The 17,584-nt window shown below is 30.4% G+C and overlaps 2 protein-coding genes across 2 annotated transcripts; one reads left to right on the top strand and one right to left on the bottom strand.

Annotated features, from left to right (window-relative positions):
• Positions 1-73: 73 nt before the first annotated feature.
• mRpL28 (mitochondrial ribosomal protein L28) lies at positions 74-2,693 on the bottom strand. Its single transcript, XM_085200436.1, has 5 exons — positions 2,534-2,693; positions 2,132-2,399; positions 1,371-1,690; positions 761-942; positions 74-221 (listed from the first exon to the last, which is right to left on the bottom strand). The coding sequence occupies exons 1-5, from the start codon at positions 2,552-2,554 to the stop codon at positions 164-166; spliced, it is 849 nt and encodes a 282-aa protein (XP_085056562.1). The 5' UTR covers positions 2,555-2,693; the 3' UTR covers positions 74-163.
• A 194-nt stretch (positions 2,694-2,887) lies between these two features.
• On the top strand, positions 2,888-17,549 carry lva (lava lamp). Its single transcript, XM_085200429.1, has 10 exons — positions 2,888-3,203; positions 3,386-3,515; positions 3,872-3,985; positions 4,388-4,545; positions 5,089-5,287; positions 5,741-6,874; positions 7,330-7,437; positions 7,790-14,375; positions 14,657-14,811; positions 15,190-17,549. Exons 1-10 carry the CDS (start codon positions 3,081-3,083, stop codon positions 15,267-15,269), a joined length of 8,787 nt encoding a protein of 2,928 aa, XP_085056555.1. The 5' UTR covers positions 2,888-3,080; the 3' UTR covers positions 15,270-17,549.
• The last annotated feature ends 35 nt before the right edge of the window (positions 17,550-17,584 follow it).

Genomic DNA, 17,584 nt, shown 5'->3' with positions numbered 1-17,584 from the left:
TGCTATGACGCTTCATTCTTCACGTTCCGCCAAATTCTTGAGGCTAAAATATATATTTATAAAATCAAAAGAATTTGTATTTATTCTATTTATTTAATTTCAAGAATACATTTTTCTATAACACAACAATTTAAAATATAACACTACAAACTCTCAAAACTTGCTAAGCCTCATCTTTTTTCCCAAAAGGATTCATTTTTGAGAGCCAAGATGTTGTAGATCTGTAATAAAGAAAAGAGGAAATTTAGTTGAAAATAAAATAAACTGAGAGCATAATAACTATAATTGAAGTCTGGAACCAAAGCGAACCCGACTTTGAGTGCAACATTAGCTTTCAATTGTAAAAGTAAAACAAAACTAATTGATTTGTGGCTACTGATACTTTAGATGTATTGCGAGAAGTAATAAAAATATTATAAGGGAGGCTTCCCTTTACTATATGTCTGCTTTAACATAAACAAAATTACTTATTATATATTTTACACTTTGAAATGAATACAGTATCTTTTGTTTAAATTGAAATTTATATTAATATACTACAGACTATAAACTCAATGCTTGTAGGTAGAATTATTTTTTTATTTCAGGAAGGTAATTTGGAATGGAAGTTACACCACTCAACATGACTAAACTGAACTGAACAACTTGAATTTAAGAAAAAAAAATAAAGAATTGATTCTTACCCAGCTATATGTCAATTACAGGATAAAATATTTTACAAGTGACTAAAAATTAATAAGTTTCTGCTATAAAAACTTACGATATTTCATCCGCTGTGGTGTTGCCAGTTTCAATTTCTGCCGCTTTTAATTTTTGAACTAAATTTTTTCTATAGAGGTTTTTTAAAGGTACAGGTCTGTTTGCAGCTTCTTTAATCTTTGCTACTTTACTTAAAGCCTCATACCAGGAAAGCCCATACCACTCTATTTCTTCTGGTGTGTACTAAGCAAAATAATTAAATATTAATGTAATAAACAAGAATATATTATTAAATAATATTATTTACTAATTGAATTCAGTAATTTATAAATACAGTAGAAACTCAATTAACCAAACTTGTAATGTGTGAAACCAAAAATGTTTTTCCAAGGAGAGGACCTCAAAGTAGTACTTGGGATTTGTATCAACTTGAGCGGTATGTTTAATATGTGTATTAAAGCTTGCCTCCACAGGTCAAGCTCCTCATCGTAAATAAATTAAAATGGCCATACCAGTATTGCATTTCAAAACTATTCTACAAATGAAAAGAAACTTTACAAGAACTTTAACTAAGTATTTTTTCTATGACTGTTGTGACACAAATATGTATGAATGATGACCATATAATCATGTCTCCACTGTATCCAATAATTTACAATGACATAACTTACAGAAGACAAATAAGTCTTATATTCTTCATATACTTCTTTTTGTTTTTTTGGATCATATGCATATCTTGGACATCCATTCATGAGCTCAGTGAGGATTTGTTTTTTTAATTTCAAAGCTAACATTGAAACTAAGTCACATGCAGGTGTCTTAAGCAGATAGTGATCAAATCCATAATGATCATGAATTAATTTTATAGTTCTATCTGTTACAGTCACAGACAAATGTGTATTTAATACTTCAGATTTCACAACAGTTCTCTTAAGAACAGGCACCCAATAATGAGGCACTCTACGGCGACGAGGATCTCTTTTTTGAAAACCTATAAAGATATAAATAAATATTAAACAAGATGTTACATTATTTCTTAATACTTAAAAGTTTTTATGTATGCATATTATTATTACAAATATTATAGTGATGAAAAAAACATTTTTAGCAAAATGGTTTAAATGAAGAACCTATCAGAAGTAAGGTTGAGCCTGTTGTGGTGCAGAGACAGTCTGATTGTAAATGCTATTATGGGTTTGATTCCCTCTCAAGGGAAAGAATTATTGACATATCCTTAATGTGGTAACAAGACAAAGCATTGTAGTGTTGAGTTATGCTATTTATCATACCATGTTTTTATAGTTGGGTGGAAAGTAAGGAACAAAGTTTCAACACTAGATTCCTTTGACTGTTAGGTATGTTTAAGTCTAAAGGCTTTTATTTATCTATTAAGCTTCTCCATAATTCAGTTAATATTTTTGTTAAAACTAACCTTTAATAACAGCCTCTCCACCCCAAATTCCTTCATGTATTTCAGATGGATATTTAAGAGGTATAGGAATATTTTGCACTGGTAAAGTTTCACCAGTTAATTCATCTCGCTTCCATTTACTATCTTGAGGGATGTAATGAACAGCTGCAGGTTTAAGCACCTTCCATTCATGCCAGAATTTCTTGTAAGCAGGTGGTAAATCATTAGCTATACCAATTTCAAATCTACTTTTCTTCTTAAATGTTTTGGATAGTTGGCGTACTGTCGCCTAAAAGAAAAATAAAACTTAATTATATTACGGATTAGATAAGGTCACAATATATTCTTCAATAATGTCAACAAAGTGACATGATGCAACATATTTACTATCAAGATGGATTCTTATTAGATAAAGTAATACACCTGGATACGTGAAGATGCCATTTAACTTAAATGATTTTGAGAATCATATACGGAAATATTTTTAAATAAATTTCTTTTTTAGCTCTAGTTAACAAAAGCTGTCAAATAATTGACAATTGAAGGTTACTAGTGCTGTCCAACTCGATATTATATTTTCCATTGGAAGTTTAACAATATTTTCAAAACAATAGATATATTGTTATCTGTTCTAATAGATATATTATAACAGATAACAGGTCTAGTATATTAAATATGATATAAACATAATATTTAAAAAAAAACTTGAACTCGAAAATTTTACGGATGTAATACTAAAATTATCTGTTTCTTTTGTCATCTGTGCTGACGTGGTTTAACACAAAAATAAAAATGGCAAGCAATAACAAGTGCCAAGTGGTGGTAATATATTAAAATTTTATTTTCGTGTTTTCACCTATATTTCTACATACTAGAGTCTATCTAAAGGTATCAATATTCTATCTATCTCTATTACCGTGACTTTGATTAAATTACTTATCGTTTTAATGTGTGCGGCGGAAAACATACAATGTCAGAAAGAAAAAACATCAATATTAATCCTGATCAGGATAAAAAGATCGAAGTCCCTGATCCCAATATAGCAGCGCCTAGTGATGTGTCCAGCGTTGCAGGAAGTGTTAAACATTTAAAGGTAAATAATCTCATATTGAGCAGATATAAAATATTACTTTAAAATTTGACAGTATCCATATTGATCATAAACTCTATAGAGCATCAAATATTAAATGGTTACTTAACTGCATTAAACCATTTAATATACATTAAATGGTTTAGGAACAGTTAAGTAATATTAGTCAATAATATTTTTTACAGCATGCAACATCTTCTGAAAGACAAATAAAATTTGAAAGAGCTCAGAAATGCCTGGAAAATGCAGCTCTTGTCTCAAAGAGAATTAAGGAACATCGAAAAGCGACTGCTGAGCTACTTGGTCGTCCTTTCGGTATGTAGCATTTGTTTTCAGTTGATGTAATAAATCAAATCAAATCAGCTTCATGTTATATCACACACAAGTAAGCAGGGTAGGTATAGGGAACCTAGTGTTAAGACACTCTGCTGGACTCTCTCCCCCACTTTCCATCAAATTCTTAAGGCATTGCTGTATTGTGTTTTGTGGCGGAACTCAATGCACAGTGCATTGGCTTGACACCAGAATGAAGAAATGGAAATGTAAATTTAAATAAATATTTCAAATTCAAATTCAAAATTTTAAATTTCATTTAATTGAACCTATAACCAGTCACACTTTGTGGTACATATTGATATAATAATTAATATTCTATTTACAACTTCTTTTAGAGGAAGATGTTGGAGACACAGCATCTGAGGTGGCAACCACCATAAGTGAGAGAACTGGCTACTCTGCCGCAACAGATACATCTGCAACATTATCTGTCCAAGATGCTTTGAATAGTAAGTTTTATGTATTATTACAAATTACCCATTGTCCTTGTGTATGTGCATTATTATATATGTTAATACATACCTAATGGTATGATTAATATTGTAGGGCTTCTCTTTTGAATGAAAAACTTTTTTCTTTAAACTCCATAATTTTTACTCTTATCTCTGCTAATGCAAAATATTTTATACATACTATTACATAAATAATATACTTTTATTACTAAAACAATCACAAAAATATACTTAATAAACAATGTTCTCTTGACCAATGACAAATTGAAACTAAATTATTGAATTTACTTAATAGTAAAATAATATTGTAATAATTATAAAAAAATATTTTAAATGTTTCCAAAGTAGACAATGTATTGTAGTTATATAGATATATAATGGTATTATTTTGATTTTCAGTTCCTGGAATTAGTGAGAGTTTGGCAAATACATTGAAACAAAAAGAACTTTTGATGGAAAGAATTAAACAATATAAAGAAATAAGTAAAAGACCTATGAAAAAACCAGTACAAATCGCAAGGAAAGATTCTGTCAATGAAACACTTGACTTGAGAAAGGTTAACATTTGAATCATATATTATCCATTTTGGTTTTGCAAAGTTAAACAGCTATGTCCAATATATTTTTTATATATTTACTTAATTTATGGTCCTATAGACAATGGTAAAAATATTGTAAAATTTTCAACATCCATTTAATAGTATTTTTCAAATAAAAATGTAACTTGTTAATCAATTTTCTATAATATAGTAAAATCATATCTTGAGCACAGTTTCCACATTTCCCGCAGCATTTTAAAACATCAATGGTTCAGTTTATAACCCTCCCTCAGAGCAATGAATTATTTTAATTTCCTTGCTCTGGTGACAAGACAAAGCACATAATTGAGTACCACTATTTAATATTCAATATCTTAAAAAATTGGTTAAAATGTTTAGAGCTGGGTATTTTAACAATAGGATTTCTTATCTAACCAGCTATAAAAAGGGTAAAGCTTTATAATATATACTTATTCCTAAGGCTACAATTATACTATTTATTAATCACTGTTTTAAATAAGTTTACTTTTTAATAAGACACAATTTTTATTCAATATGCAGAGCTCTGAAAATCCTGATATATCTAAATTAGTAAATACAATAAAAGAAAAGGACAATAATCTTAGTGTCATGCAAGTGAAAATGAGAGCTATGGAAACAACAATTTTGGATTTACAAGAAAAAATTAATGAAAAGGACCAAATTATTGAAGCTAAAAATCGAGCTACTACATTGATCTCTGATAGCCTAAATAAAAAGGGTATGTATGAAATAAAGTTTATTTTATATTTGATTATGAACTAGAAATAAAATCATTTTTCTTCATTGTGAAACTATCAAAGTGAATGGTCCTATATGTGTTATAATTTTCAAGGAAAATAAAAACAATGAGTTAAATATAATTATACATACAAACTATATCAATACAATATATATCTTTTATATTGTTTAGAAACATAAATTCTGAATATAGCAGGGACTTAATTTATTTCACACTTCATTCTACAATTCTGAGTGGTATTAAATCCTTAATTATGGTGTTACAGTTAGGTGCTACCATACAGTGCCATACAAATATTTTATAATTTTATATATATATTTACATATACATTTATATGTAATAATACTAAATAATAAAATGTTCACTTAGTTCTATCTTAAAAATAACATACAATGTAAATTCTAATCAAGTTCACTACCCTTATAATTTTAGAAAAGGAAACATTAGGTAAACTGGAGGACACAAAAGAGCAAATGATAAAAATGCAAAATAATTTTATAATCATGGAAACAGAATGGAAGGAAGAGAAACAAAAATTAATTAATGAAATCGAGGAAAAAAATGATAAAATAAATAGTCTTAAAGAAGCTAATACTATTTTGGAAAATGCAAGGTTCGAAATTACCATGGCCCACTCAAAATTAGCAGATGAATTAGAACTAAAGACCAAAGAGGTCTTAGAATTACAAGAAAAAATAAATAAACTATCAGATCATAGCATTAACCCACTTATTGCTGACAAAGATCAAGAAGAAGAAGAAGAAGAAAAAGGATCAATTGAAGTAAACAATATGGAAGAACTTTCAAAGAAAATTGAATTACTAGAACAAATTAATTTTGAAATAAGACAGACCAATAAAGAGTTAGAAAATCAATTAGCTACCATTAATCAAGAGCCAAAATCAAGTGTATCACCTAATAAAAGAGGAAGTCCACTACCATCTCGTAAAACCGGCAGAGGCTCAAAAATGAAATCTCCTTGGAGTAATTTATCATCTGAATCATTACAAGAAACAGATAAAAAAGTTAAAACAGATAAAAATAAGTCAGACATGGTGCAAGCTTTAAATAAGGAAATATTACAAAAAGAGTATTTAATAGCTCAAAAAGACATGCTTATTACTAAGCTTCAATCTAACATTGACAAAAAAGAAGCAATTATTAGTGAATTGGAATTGTCTATTAAAAATCAAAAACAATTGGTTGAAACAAGCGATATCGCGACATCTGCCGAATTAGAACCACCTACAATCGACAAACAGGACATTGAATGTCAGAATATAGAAGAATTACAAGATAAATTAAACACAGCTCAGGCTCAAATAATAACACTTAATGACGAAATAGAAGCAGCTAACAAGAATATGATTAAAGTAAAATCTAACTTTAAATTAAAAATGAAACAAATGCAAAAGACGATTGATAATTTCAGTAAAGTGTCAGATGCTAATGCTGAAATAATTAAACTTAATGAGGAAATACAACAGCTAACGCAAAAAGTTGCCGAATTAGAAGAAGAGAAAGGTAATCTGCAACTGCATTTGGTAGATTATGACAGCGGCAGATGTAAGTATTAGAAAACAATATTTATTTAGCTTAATACTCTAGCGGAGTAGGCAGAGGGCACCTAGTGTTAATACAATCTGTTCCTCACTTTCTTTCGTTAATACACTCTGTTCCAGACCAGAGGCAAAAGGAAATTATCAATAAATAATAATTCATTTTTCCCTAATGGGAATCAAACCCACAACCACCACGCTTGTGCTTTGACGGCCTCTAAGTATATCATTCCATGGATAAACTGTAAGTGAGTGAGGGTGTTGCGGCAGGCTGAAGATCTAGAAATAATTTTACTAGATCCATTTTTGAAGTATATTCTAGAATTGAATTAGAAATTTCTATACAGGCCATATCTTATAGCAAACTATATAGAAATTTCGCTTTTATACTTCTCGCACCTACTTCTAGAAATAGAATATTTAAAATTTTATAGAACATTTAACTTATTTTCATTGTTACAGTGACCGAATCCGATATATACAAAAAACTAGTTGAAATGGAGAACTTATCAGAAGCAAGGTTGAAGTCAATCACTTTACTTGAAACTCAGAAATTTGATTTAGTACAAGGTAATAAATAATAATATTTTTTTATTACAAATAATAAGTATCAAATGATAAATAAGGCCGACCTAGCGCAGTAGCATAGCGTCTGTCATCAACGCGACATTTGTGAATTCATCTACAACTCTATTGGAAGAATTATTTACATTTTCTTGTTCTGGTGACAAGACAATTCTCGGCGTTAAGTTACGCCACTCAACACGCATTCAAAACATTTCAAAAATTTAAAATAGAGTGCCCTTGCAAGTTCTCTCTGCTTATTTACATGCCACAAATAGCTGAGTAAGCAGCGCATATGCTATGCCGTATATGCAAATTAAAAAAATATACTTTATATTATTTTTTTGTACTATTTCAGAGCTACATAGCGTACAACAGAGAAATTTGGAAATGGAAGATAAACTAGCAGATATATCGTTGCTACAAAATGAACAAGTATGTTCAGAAATGAAATCTGTTCAGTTGGAAGAGCAAATAGATAAATTACAAGCGTCAAAAAATGAACTAGAACTCATTATAGAAAATCTTAATCTAGATAAAGAACAATTGAGTGGTGCTATCAAACTTCATCAAGAAGAAAAAGAAGAACTGATTCAGAAGCTTGATAATTACATCCAAGAAAATATTGAACTCACGGATAAATTAGAAAAATTAAGCGCCGAAAAAGTTAGTTCAGCGGAATCAATAGAAATTGTAGAGTCTTTGACTACACAAGAAAAATTAGAACTAGAGGAATACAACAAATCACTTCAAAGTGACAATAAAATTGAAGGTAGTCAAACTGAGCTCACCTCACAAGGTGAAGAACCGGAAATGCAAAACGAAAAGTTGATTGAAGAAGCTATTCAATTAAAAAAGAAAATAGAACTGTTCTCTTGTGAGAGACAGGAAGTGATGGAAAAAATGAACAAATTATCATTAGAAAATGAGTCATTGAATGAAAATATACGTGAATTAGCAGAACAATGTAATAATCTAAAAAATACTATTGATCAGCTTAATGATGAGAAAATTAAACTTATAAGTGTCAATGAAGATCTTAATCATCAAATTGATGAATTGAAACAAGAAAAAAGCGAAATATTAAAAGAAACAGCTGAAGCAATTAAACCATTAAATACAGAAGATGTTACAGACGGATCCACGACGGATTCTATTCATCACGACGACAAATCAGCAGACAAAAACGCTAATAGGACAAAATCTGTTAAACAACTAACGAAAGAAATACTTAAACTTAAAAATACTATCAAAGAAAGAGAGGATGAAATTGCTGATTGTCAAATGAAGATTTTATCCCTAGAAGAACAGCAAGATAAACAAAAGGAAATATTACAAAAGAATGCATCAAACGAAAAATTAATTAAGAAATTAACAGATGAAAATAATCAATTGAAGAATCATATTGACACAATTACAAATGAGAATAGAGCAGAACAAAATCTACATATTAGTCAAGCAGAGTTAATACAAGTCGAGATCCAAAAGGTACATCAAGAATATACTACTGCAATTTCTGCACGAGATAACAGAATTCATGAATTAGAGAATGTACTAGTGGAATATGAGAAACAAGTTATAAATTATAGCAACACACTACAACAGAAAGACAAAGAATTGTCAGAATATATTAATCAAATAACAAAGTTGAATGATGTTACACAAAAACTTAAGTCGACAGTAGATTTGCTTGAAGAAGAAAAAGCAAAAGACCAAAATGGAGAGTTAATAAAATCTTTAAATAAACAGATTGCTTTGTACCAGAAAACATTATCTGATTACGAAGAAAAACTTCGAGTACTCGAGGATGAAAAAGCTCAATTAATAACTATAAAGTCAAAACAGGAGAATAAATATAACGGTCTCGAAGCAGAGTTGAAGAAATTACAAGAATTATTTACTGAAAAACAAGATTTACTTACGGAATTACAGAATCAGCAACAGAAGCAGCATGACGAACGCTCAGCTCTCCTTCAAGAAGCAAAAGAACGTGATGAAGAAATACACGAAATAAAATTACAATTGAGAAAAGAATCTATAGACAATGAAAAGCTCCATAATATAGTTGTTCAAAAGAGCAGTGAATTTAACGAACTTACAAAGCTTTTCGAAGACGCTAAAGAAAAATTGAATACAGTGTCTGATAATAAAAATGTTCATGACGAACGGTATATAGCGTTGGAGAATAAAAACAAAGAGTTGATGGAGAAATTAAAAAAATATGCAATAAATTTCAAGAAAAAAGCAAACATGTATAGTGAATTAGAAAATCAGTATAATGAAGTTCAAAAACAACTCGACAACAAAAACGAACAATATGATCAGCTTCTAATACAAGTAGATACAATACCAGCTTTACAAGAAAAACTAAAACATGCAGAAGAGGAATTTAATCGACTACAATCACAAAAGATAATAATAGAACAGAAATCACAAGAAATTTTACATTTACAGTCTCAAATTGAAACATTAAAGAAACAAGTTATTAACGATAATCAAAAAAATATTCAACTAAACGAATCGATAGACTTGCTCAACAAAGACTTATATTTGGCTCGTGATCAGAATAAAAATCTTGAAAATCAAACTGAAACTTTAAATAAGAAAATTGTAGAGTATGAAATTGAACAACGAAACAACGCCAATATTTTAACCAAGATATCATGTTTAGAAGCAGAAGTAAATCAGAAACAAGAGCAGATGTCAGAGCTTTCAAATCAGTTAGAGATTCAAAAGGAAAAATTGATGCAAGTTCAATTTGGACACGACGCCAAAGTTCAAGAAAGTGATATGTATATAGAAAGCTTACAATCTGAAATTGACAAATATAAAAATAGAATATATCGTCTTGAAGAAAGTATATCTACTATGGAAAATCGACGTCAGTCATTAGAACGGAAAGCCGATAGTTTAGATATCCAATTACATGAAAAACAAAAAGCTTACGATGAATATAACCATCAAGAAGATGAATTAGTAAATAGACTTGCCGTTCTTATAGACAATGATAGAGTCGTGGAAAAACAAATAACTGAAATTGAAAGCGAAAATAAAGAATTACGTTTCAAATTTCAAAACGTAAATGATGAAATACAAAACTTACAAAGATCTTATTTCGACCTACAGACTAAATGTGATATATTAGAAGATAAAGCAAAGAAAGCCGATTCTGCAGATTCAGAAATCATAATGTATCAAAATACTATTAGAGAATTAGAAGCTAATCTAAAACGTGTTACCAATGAACATAGTACTCTATTCGCCCAAAAGAAAGCCGCTATCGAAGAATTAGAGCTAGAATTTAATACACAAATAGAAAGTGCAATCAAAGAAAAGAAAATCCTTAGTGAAAAATATGAAAAAATCTGTGATCATACTTCACAACTTGAAATGAAATTAAATGAATATAGAAATACCATTGAGACACTAAACCTAAACCTGAGTGACCTGGCTGCACAAAATCAAGCTCTAATAAATAAAGCAAACATTGCACAAAAAGAAGTTACTCCTGATTATACAGAACAGTATATAAGTGAAATAAATAAATTGAATTCTATTTTAAATAGTAAAAATACAGAAATTACAGATCTTAATGATAAAATACAAAAGTTACAACAAAGTAATTTGTCAAATATGTCAAATTTAGAAAGTAAAAATTCAGATTTAATTAATAAAGTCGATAGCACATCTATTATAATAAATAACTTAACGGCCGAATTGCAAACATTAAAACAAAACAATGAACAGCTACAAATACTGATGAACCAGAAGGATGAACAAATAAAGCAGATTGTAGAAAACAAAAAACTCAATTTTGAAATGAATATACCAAAAACAGAAGGAATGACTATTTCATCTACAATCGAAGCAGTAGACTTAGAACCCAAGCCATTTGACATATCTTATTTACAATCACAAATTATTTCTGATACAGATTTTCCTACTACGGAGTCCCAAGAACAACATATATCAAAGAAAATATCTGAAATAGAAGTAAAACAACCTTTACAGACAATAATGCCGTCAGGAGTTATAGAGGAAACTATAGTTCCGAAAAAATCTTATGTATGCTACAAGCAAGACGTTGAGAGCGAAGGGGTTGATCCTTTTAATTCTGATGAAGGTTGGGGACTGGAAGCAGGTGAAGAGTCAGAAGAAGTAACGCCAGGTTTCGCACACTTGAATCAGCAAATTGAACAACTTAATGAGACTAATCAAAAGCTTAAATTAGAATTGGACACAACCAACGCAAAATTATTAAAAGCTTTAAAGAAATTAAAAGAATTAAAAGCAACAAATGATATGCTGTCGAAAGAACTACAATTGACTAAAACTATTTCACAATCTTCAATGTTAGATATGGCAATAGAGAGTGAACTCTCAAGCAACTTGGAAGTCCTAGAGAAAAAAATACAAGAGCTTAATACAGATTTAAGTAAAGAAAAACGAGAAAAAGAGTATTTAAAAAAACAAAACGAAGTTTTTAAGAACGCCAATGACCGTTTAACAGAAATGAAAGAGAAAATGGACAGCGAATTGCAAATGTGGAAATATAACTTTAAGCAAGTCAATGACAAGGTCTCATCTTTACAATGGGGTGGAGAATCCAATGATACTGTGGATGCTTCACGCTCTCAGCATGCACCAGTTGAGTGTAGTAGAGTAAGCACTTCGCGTGTGGAAGAGGATATGAAAAAATTGGAGAAAGAAAACGATGAATTACAAACTACCGTCGAAAACTTGAATGAGCAAAACATACAACTATCCAAAGAAGTTGAACAACTTAAGATAGAATTAAGCAATCTTAAACAAGAACTACATCAACGGCAAGAATCGTGTAATAATTGTAAAAACGTTAAAGAACTTCATCAGAAATTACTAGAAGAAAAGGAAAACCTACAACTAGAAAATAATAATCTTAAAGTTGAATTAAAGCAAGAAAAGCTATGTCTAAAATGTGAATCGCTGAAACAAAAAATAGATGAATTAGTTACGAAGATATCGAGTCTAGAAGAATGTAATAAAGAAATTTCTGAAAATACTAATCAGTTGGAAGATCGCCATAAACAATTAATAAATGAAAATGAAAACCTACAGTTTAAAATACAAGAAAATCAAACATTATATAAATTATCTGAAGAAAATTTGCAACTGAAAAACAATGAACTATTGGCAGAAATTGACTCTTTAAAAATTAGCGAAAATGAAGCAAACTTGAAAATAGTGTCACTTAGTAATGAATTACAAGAAACAGTTAAACTATTTGCAGAAAAAGAAAAAGCTGAAACCGCAAATAATGTAAACACATTTGCTATAGCTGAAAAATATCAAAATATTGAGGAAATCTCTCTCAATTTAAAGAATAGTATTGATGAGGCGAACTTAAAAATCTATGAACTCGAAGAGCAAAACAAAATAATTACCGAAAGTAATTCACAATATGAAAAGCAAATATTTGATTTAAATGAAAAGTTACGGAATCTTAACACTGAAAACGATCAGCTTCTTTCGACGGTGACAGAATTACGTTCTTCAGTATCAAGTGCTATGGATCAAAGAGGTTTTGAAATAGCAGAATTATGGAAACAACACCTAGCACAAAGAGAATGTGAATTTCAACAAATAGAACAGGACCTTAGATCACAAATGAATGCTTCAGAAGCTAAATATGAGCAGTTGTTGGAAAAAGTACAATCTTCTGATCAAGTAGAAACAAACAAAATTATTCTAGCAGAACAAATAAGTTCTCTACAAAACAAATTACAAGAAAAAGAAGAACATTTAACAAATCTGAGGGATAAGTATACGGAAGTTATAAATCAATTGGATCTACTTCGTTCTGAAATGGAAGACGAAAAACTTATACATGAAAATAAAATTCTTGTTCATCAAGAAGAGTATGAAAAAGTAATACAAGAATTAAATAAAAACAATAGAGAGCAATGTGATGAATTAGAAAGCGCAATGAAAAATCTTCAAACCGAACTCGAAGCAACTAAAACGGTCAATACTACCTTGAACCTAGAAGCTGATGACTTGCGTAATAATTATGAAAATAAAATATCAGAATTAATAAAGCAACTTCAGATAAAAGATAGTGAAATATTTCAAAAAACACACGATTATACTATATCGCTTACACAAGGGAATGAAGAGTTTGAAAACGTAAGAAAACAGTTAATAGAATATGAAAAGAAGGTTGAGGATCTAACATTCGAAAAAGAATCCGAATTAGCTATTTTAAGATTGAAAATGCACGAACAAACGGAAAGTTTCGATAAAAAACAGAAGGAAGTAGAAAATGAAAAAAATAATGTGTCTGAATCATTAAAAGAAAAAATTATCGAATGTACAAACCTTAATAAACAGATTGTGGATTTAAATAAAGTATTAGAGGAATATGCAAATAGAGCAACAGAGACTCAAGAAGTTCTAGAAAATCAAGAATTAGAAATAGTTACTTTGAAAGATGAAGTGGCTAGTTTAAAAGATTCTCTGAGGGCAGCAAGTAGTAAAATAGAAAAGCACGTAACCTTTGCTTCCGGCACTAAGCTTGGTCCCGACGGAGAAACTACATCAGTTGGTTTGGATAAAGAATTACTCGACGCAGTACCTCGAGCAGAGCTAGATTTAGCTTTGTACATGTTGCACCAAAGGGATGTTCGTTGTGAGGAACTTACCATGGAATTAACTCAATTACTTGAAGAAAGAGACACACTGCAATTGCGTTTATCTGATAGTTTGAGATCATTTGAGGAACTGAAGTCACGTTGCAGTTCTGCAGGCTTCGATCTCTCAATTAATGCCAGTCACGAAGGAACTGCAGAACTGCCCAGTTTTACTGTTGAAAAAGAACATCAATTTGTCGATACACATAAACCGCACACATCACGAAGTAGTAGCGTTAGCGATCCTGACGCGGATAAACCAAAGTTACAAGCCAAGTAAGTCTTTGTAAACATAAGGTTAATTCCATATTAGGTTAAAAAAATAATTTCAGAAAAGGTATGAAAATAATTTTAATGCATTAATGATTACCGACGGATAGACGGTGAATGAAGTATTTAATATTTTAATTTCTTCGCTCTGGTAACAAGGTAGGCACTGCGTCGAGCGGCGGGAAGTGCAGTATCTTAACACTAGGTTACCTCCGTTTACCCTCCTATATGCGAGATACAGCGTAAAGCTGAAAAAAAATTAATAATGATAACCCTTACTCCCACAGACTGTCAGAGCTGCGTACGGTGCGGCACAGCCGCGACGTGGTGCTCCGGCACGAGAGTGAGCAGCGCCAGCTCGGCATGCGCCTGCTGCAGCGCGACGTCGCCAACCTGCCGCCTGAGGCCGTCGAGCAGCTTACGCAAGCACACCACACACTTTGTAAGTATCAATTACGTTATCATTGGCTTATTACCAATCCCAGTACGATCGACGGTCGCAAGCCGAGGTTCGAGTCCCGCAGGGGACGCCCTTGCCGCCGTCGACATCCTCTCAAGTAGCGACATAGCACTTGAAAATTTTTAAGGGACAGAGTACCCTTATCCCATCTGGTGTCGCTGTAAAAGCTAATAACAGCATTAACCTCGTATGTTTGAAAAATAATAAAAAAATAATTATGATTATTCATGATTAACATGTTTTTAACATACATCACAAAAAAAATGTACATTTATTTATAAATTTAAATCTCAAAAATTTTATTAAAATATTTTTTAAAGCTTGGTTAATTGTCATATTTATAACTTATTATATTTGCAGCACGAGACACTCAAAGCACTCCAACTGTTCTTCTAAACTGGCTCCGCGGGAAGAGCACACCAAAAGTAGTGCATATGTGAGATGTAAATGAAATAGGGAAAATGTAGATTATTAGTGCTTACGTTCCAGACTGCATTTGGTTATGTAAAGATCGTATAATGTACCTATATTTAGTACTGAAATGAAATGTCACTATATATTCTTTTTTTTAATCTTGTTTTTTGTAGCTTCTCGCTCTATCCCGCATATAGCACATTGAGCGAACTTATTGTGACGTCCGTTCGAGATATTGCGTGTTAAGTGGCGGAATTAAACGCTGTCCTTTGTCTTTTTACCAAAGCAAAAAATAAATAAATAAAATCATTCCTCCGAATGGGAATCGAATCCACAACCGTCACGTTCATAGTTAAAGGTTGTGCCACTTTAAATTTCAATAATATCTATAATTTCCTTTTATTGTAATTATATTCTATTGCTTTTTTTATTGTACAATTGAACAATGTTTATTTAAACATTGTTAATAATTGTGATCCTTGCACATGTATCATAAATTGTAAACATTACATGGCTCATGTGGTGCAACAAAGACGTTAATGCATTTTTTAAAATAGACATACAATGCATTTTTAAAATAGAGTTAAATATGTCAATGTATGCGGAAAGACTATTTACAAACTTTTATTGAGTTTCCCTTAATATTAAAAAGATACTAATAATACGTCTTTGTTACACCAAATGAACGTTATCGTCTTTATATATTTTTTTATTTATTGTTTTTAATATTTATTATTTTTGTCGACTATTATAATTGAAGTTTTCTGTTAGCTTTCTATTTTTTATAGATTTTTTGTTACTTTTGTTTCATATGCCTAAGTTCTCTCAGTACAATATTGGTAAACAACAACTATGTTCAGTTTTGGTTTAAATTTCTCCAATATGGTGCTACGATTAGTAATATCTATATACTACTTATGGTACTTATGTAAATCGTATTAAATGAGGCCGTTTATCATTAATAACTCTCGTATCTTAAACAATATTATAATGAAGCTAATATTATCCACCAAAAGAAAGACTTGTGGCTTCCATTTTTTATATTTTCATTCAACGAAAAGCGCGACCGAAATCCAAAGAGTATGAAGGACAATAAATAATGACTAAAGCGAACGAACGATTTCGAAGACGACATGTGGTCGATATGCAAAATATTTTTTTTAGCTTCATGCTATACCCAGCATAGGTAGCTAGGTAGGCAGAGGAAACAGAGTGATGATACCCCTCTGTACCCCACAATTTTCGAGACATTTCGTGTTAAGTGGCGGAACTCAACGCCGAGATTGTTCTTCTTACCGGAGAGATGATATATAATTCATTCCCCTGAGTACCGCTACGCCACAACACCCTCAGCACGATTTAACCCTCTTTATTTTATATTTCTATCAGTTTCATTTCTGTGTATAGGTAGGCTATTTAATTGGTCTATCGATATTTCAAGATTTGATCCGATCGTAAATCGACTGCCCTCTTCATAATTAATTTAATTAATATTACAATCTTTTTGTTGCTTCAACATTAATTGAGCTAATCCCGAAAATCCTAATGATTAGCCATTAGCATTAAATTAGGTGGTCGTAAAGCTGTACGTGGGAAATGAAGTAAGCTTTAAATGATATTTTATTCCTACCTAGAAAAATTATAATTAATCGGTTTTATTCCATTTTTATAAAATTATTATATATACCTATAATAGTTATAGTATTTGAATAGAGTAAGCAAAGCATTTGAATAATTTTCCAACAAATGACAAATTCAACTAACTTTACTCAATTCGCTGTCCTTTGGCGACAATGTGGTAAGCCAATTAATTTCCTTTTTTTACAGTAAATATACGCATAGTAAATTTGAATGTTTTGCCAACGATACAAACGACATCGACAGGAGCGTTTCTTAATATTTCTTTATAATAAAAGCCTTTCCTTCACTTCCACTTTCAATCCACATAAAACTCCACAACTTCAAAGTAATTAATAATTTATTATTATTATTCTTTTCTTTCCCATTTGGGAAAGTGACTTATTTCACTCACTTTTCTTTTTTATAAATTTAAACACTACCTTATAAAGTCTCACATCTACGATTTGCTTACTCTATGTATTTGAAGCAGTAATGTATTAGACGTATTGTGCCTTTCATTTAGTAATATTCTTTTTAGTATTTTACTATGTTGTATTTTATGTTAATACTTTATTATATGCAAATTTAATATAAATCACTGTAAATAAATTAATAAAAACATCCAAAGTGCGGTCATTGTATATGAAATTGTAAATTTGTTTTCCATTAAATGGTAATTAATTTTATAGGTCGTTTTATTTATTTCTATGAGTTTTGTTTT

Source organism: Heliconius melpomene, chromosome 17, assembly GCF_056956725.1.
Source record: "Heliconius melpomene rosina isolate 202511_hmr_F chromosome 17, ASM5695672v1, whole genome shotgun sequence".
Lineage (NCBI taxonomy): Eukaryota > Metazoa > Arthropoda > Insecta > Lepidoptera > Nymphalidae > Heliconius > Heliconius melpomene.
The sequence above is the reverse complement of the archived record's forward strand: the minus strand, read 5'-3'. Positions and strand labels throughout refer to the sequence as shown.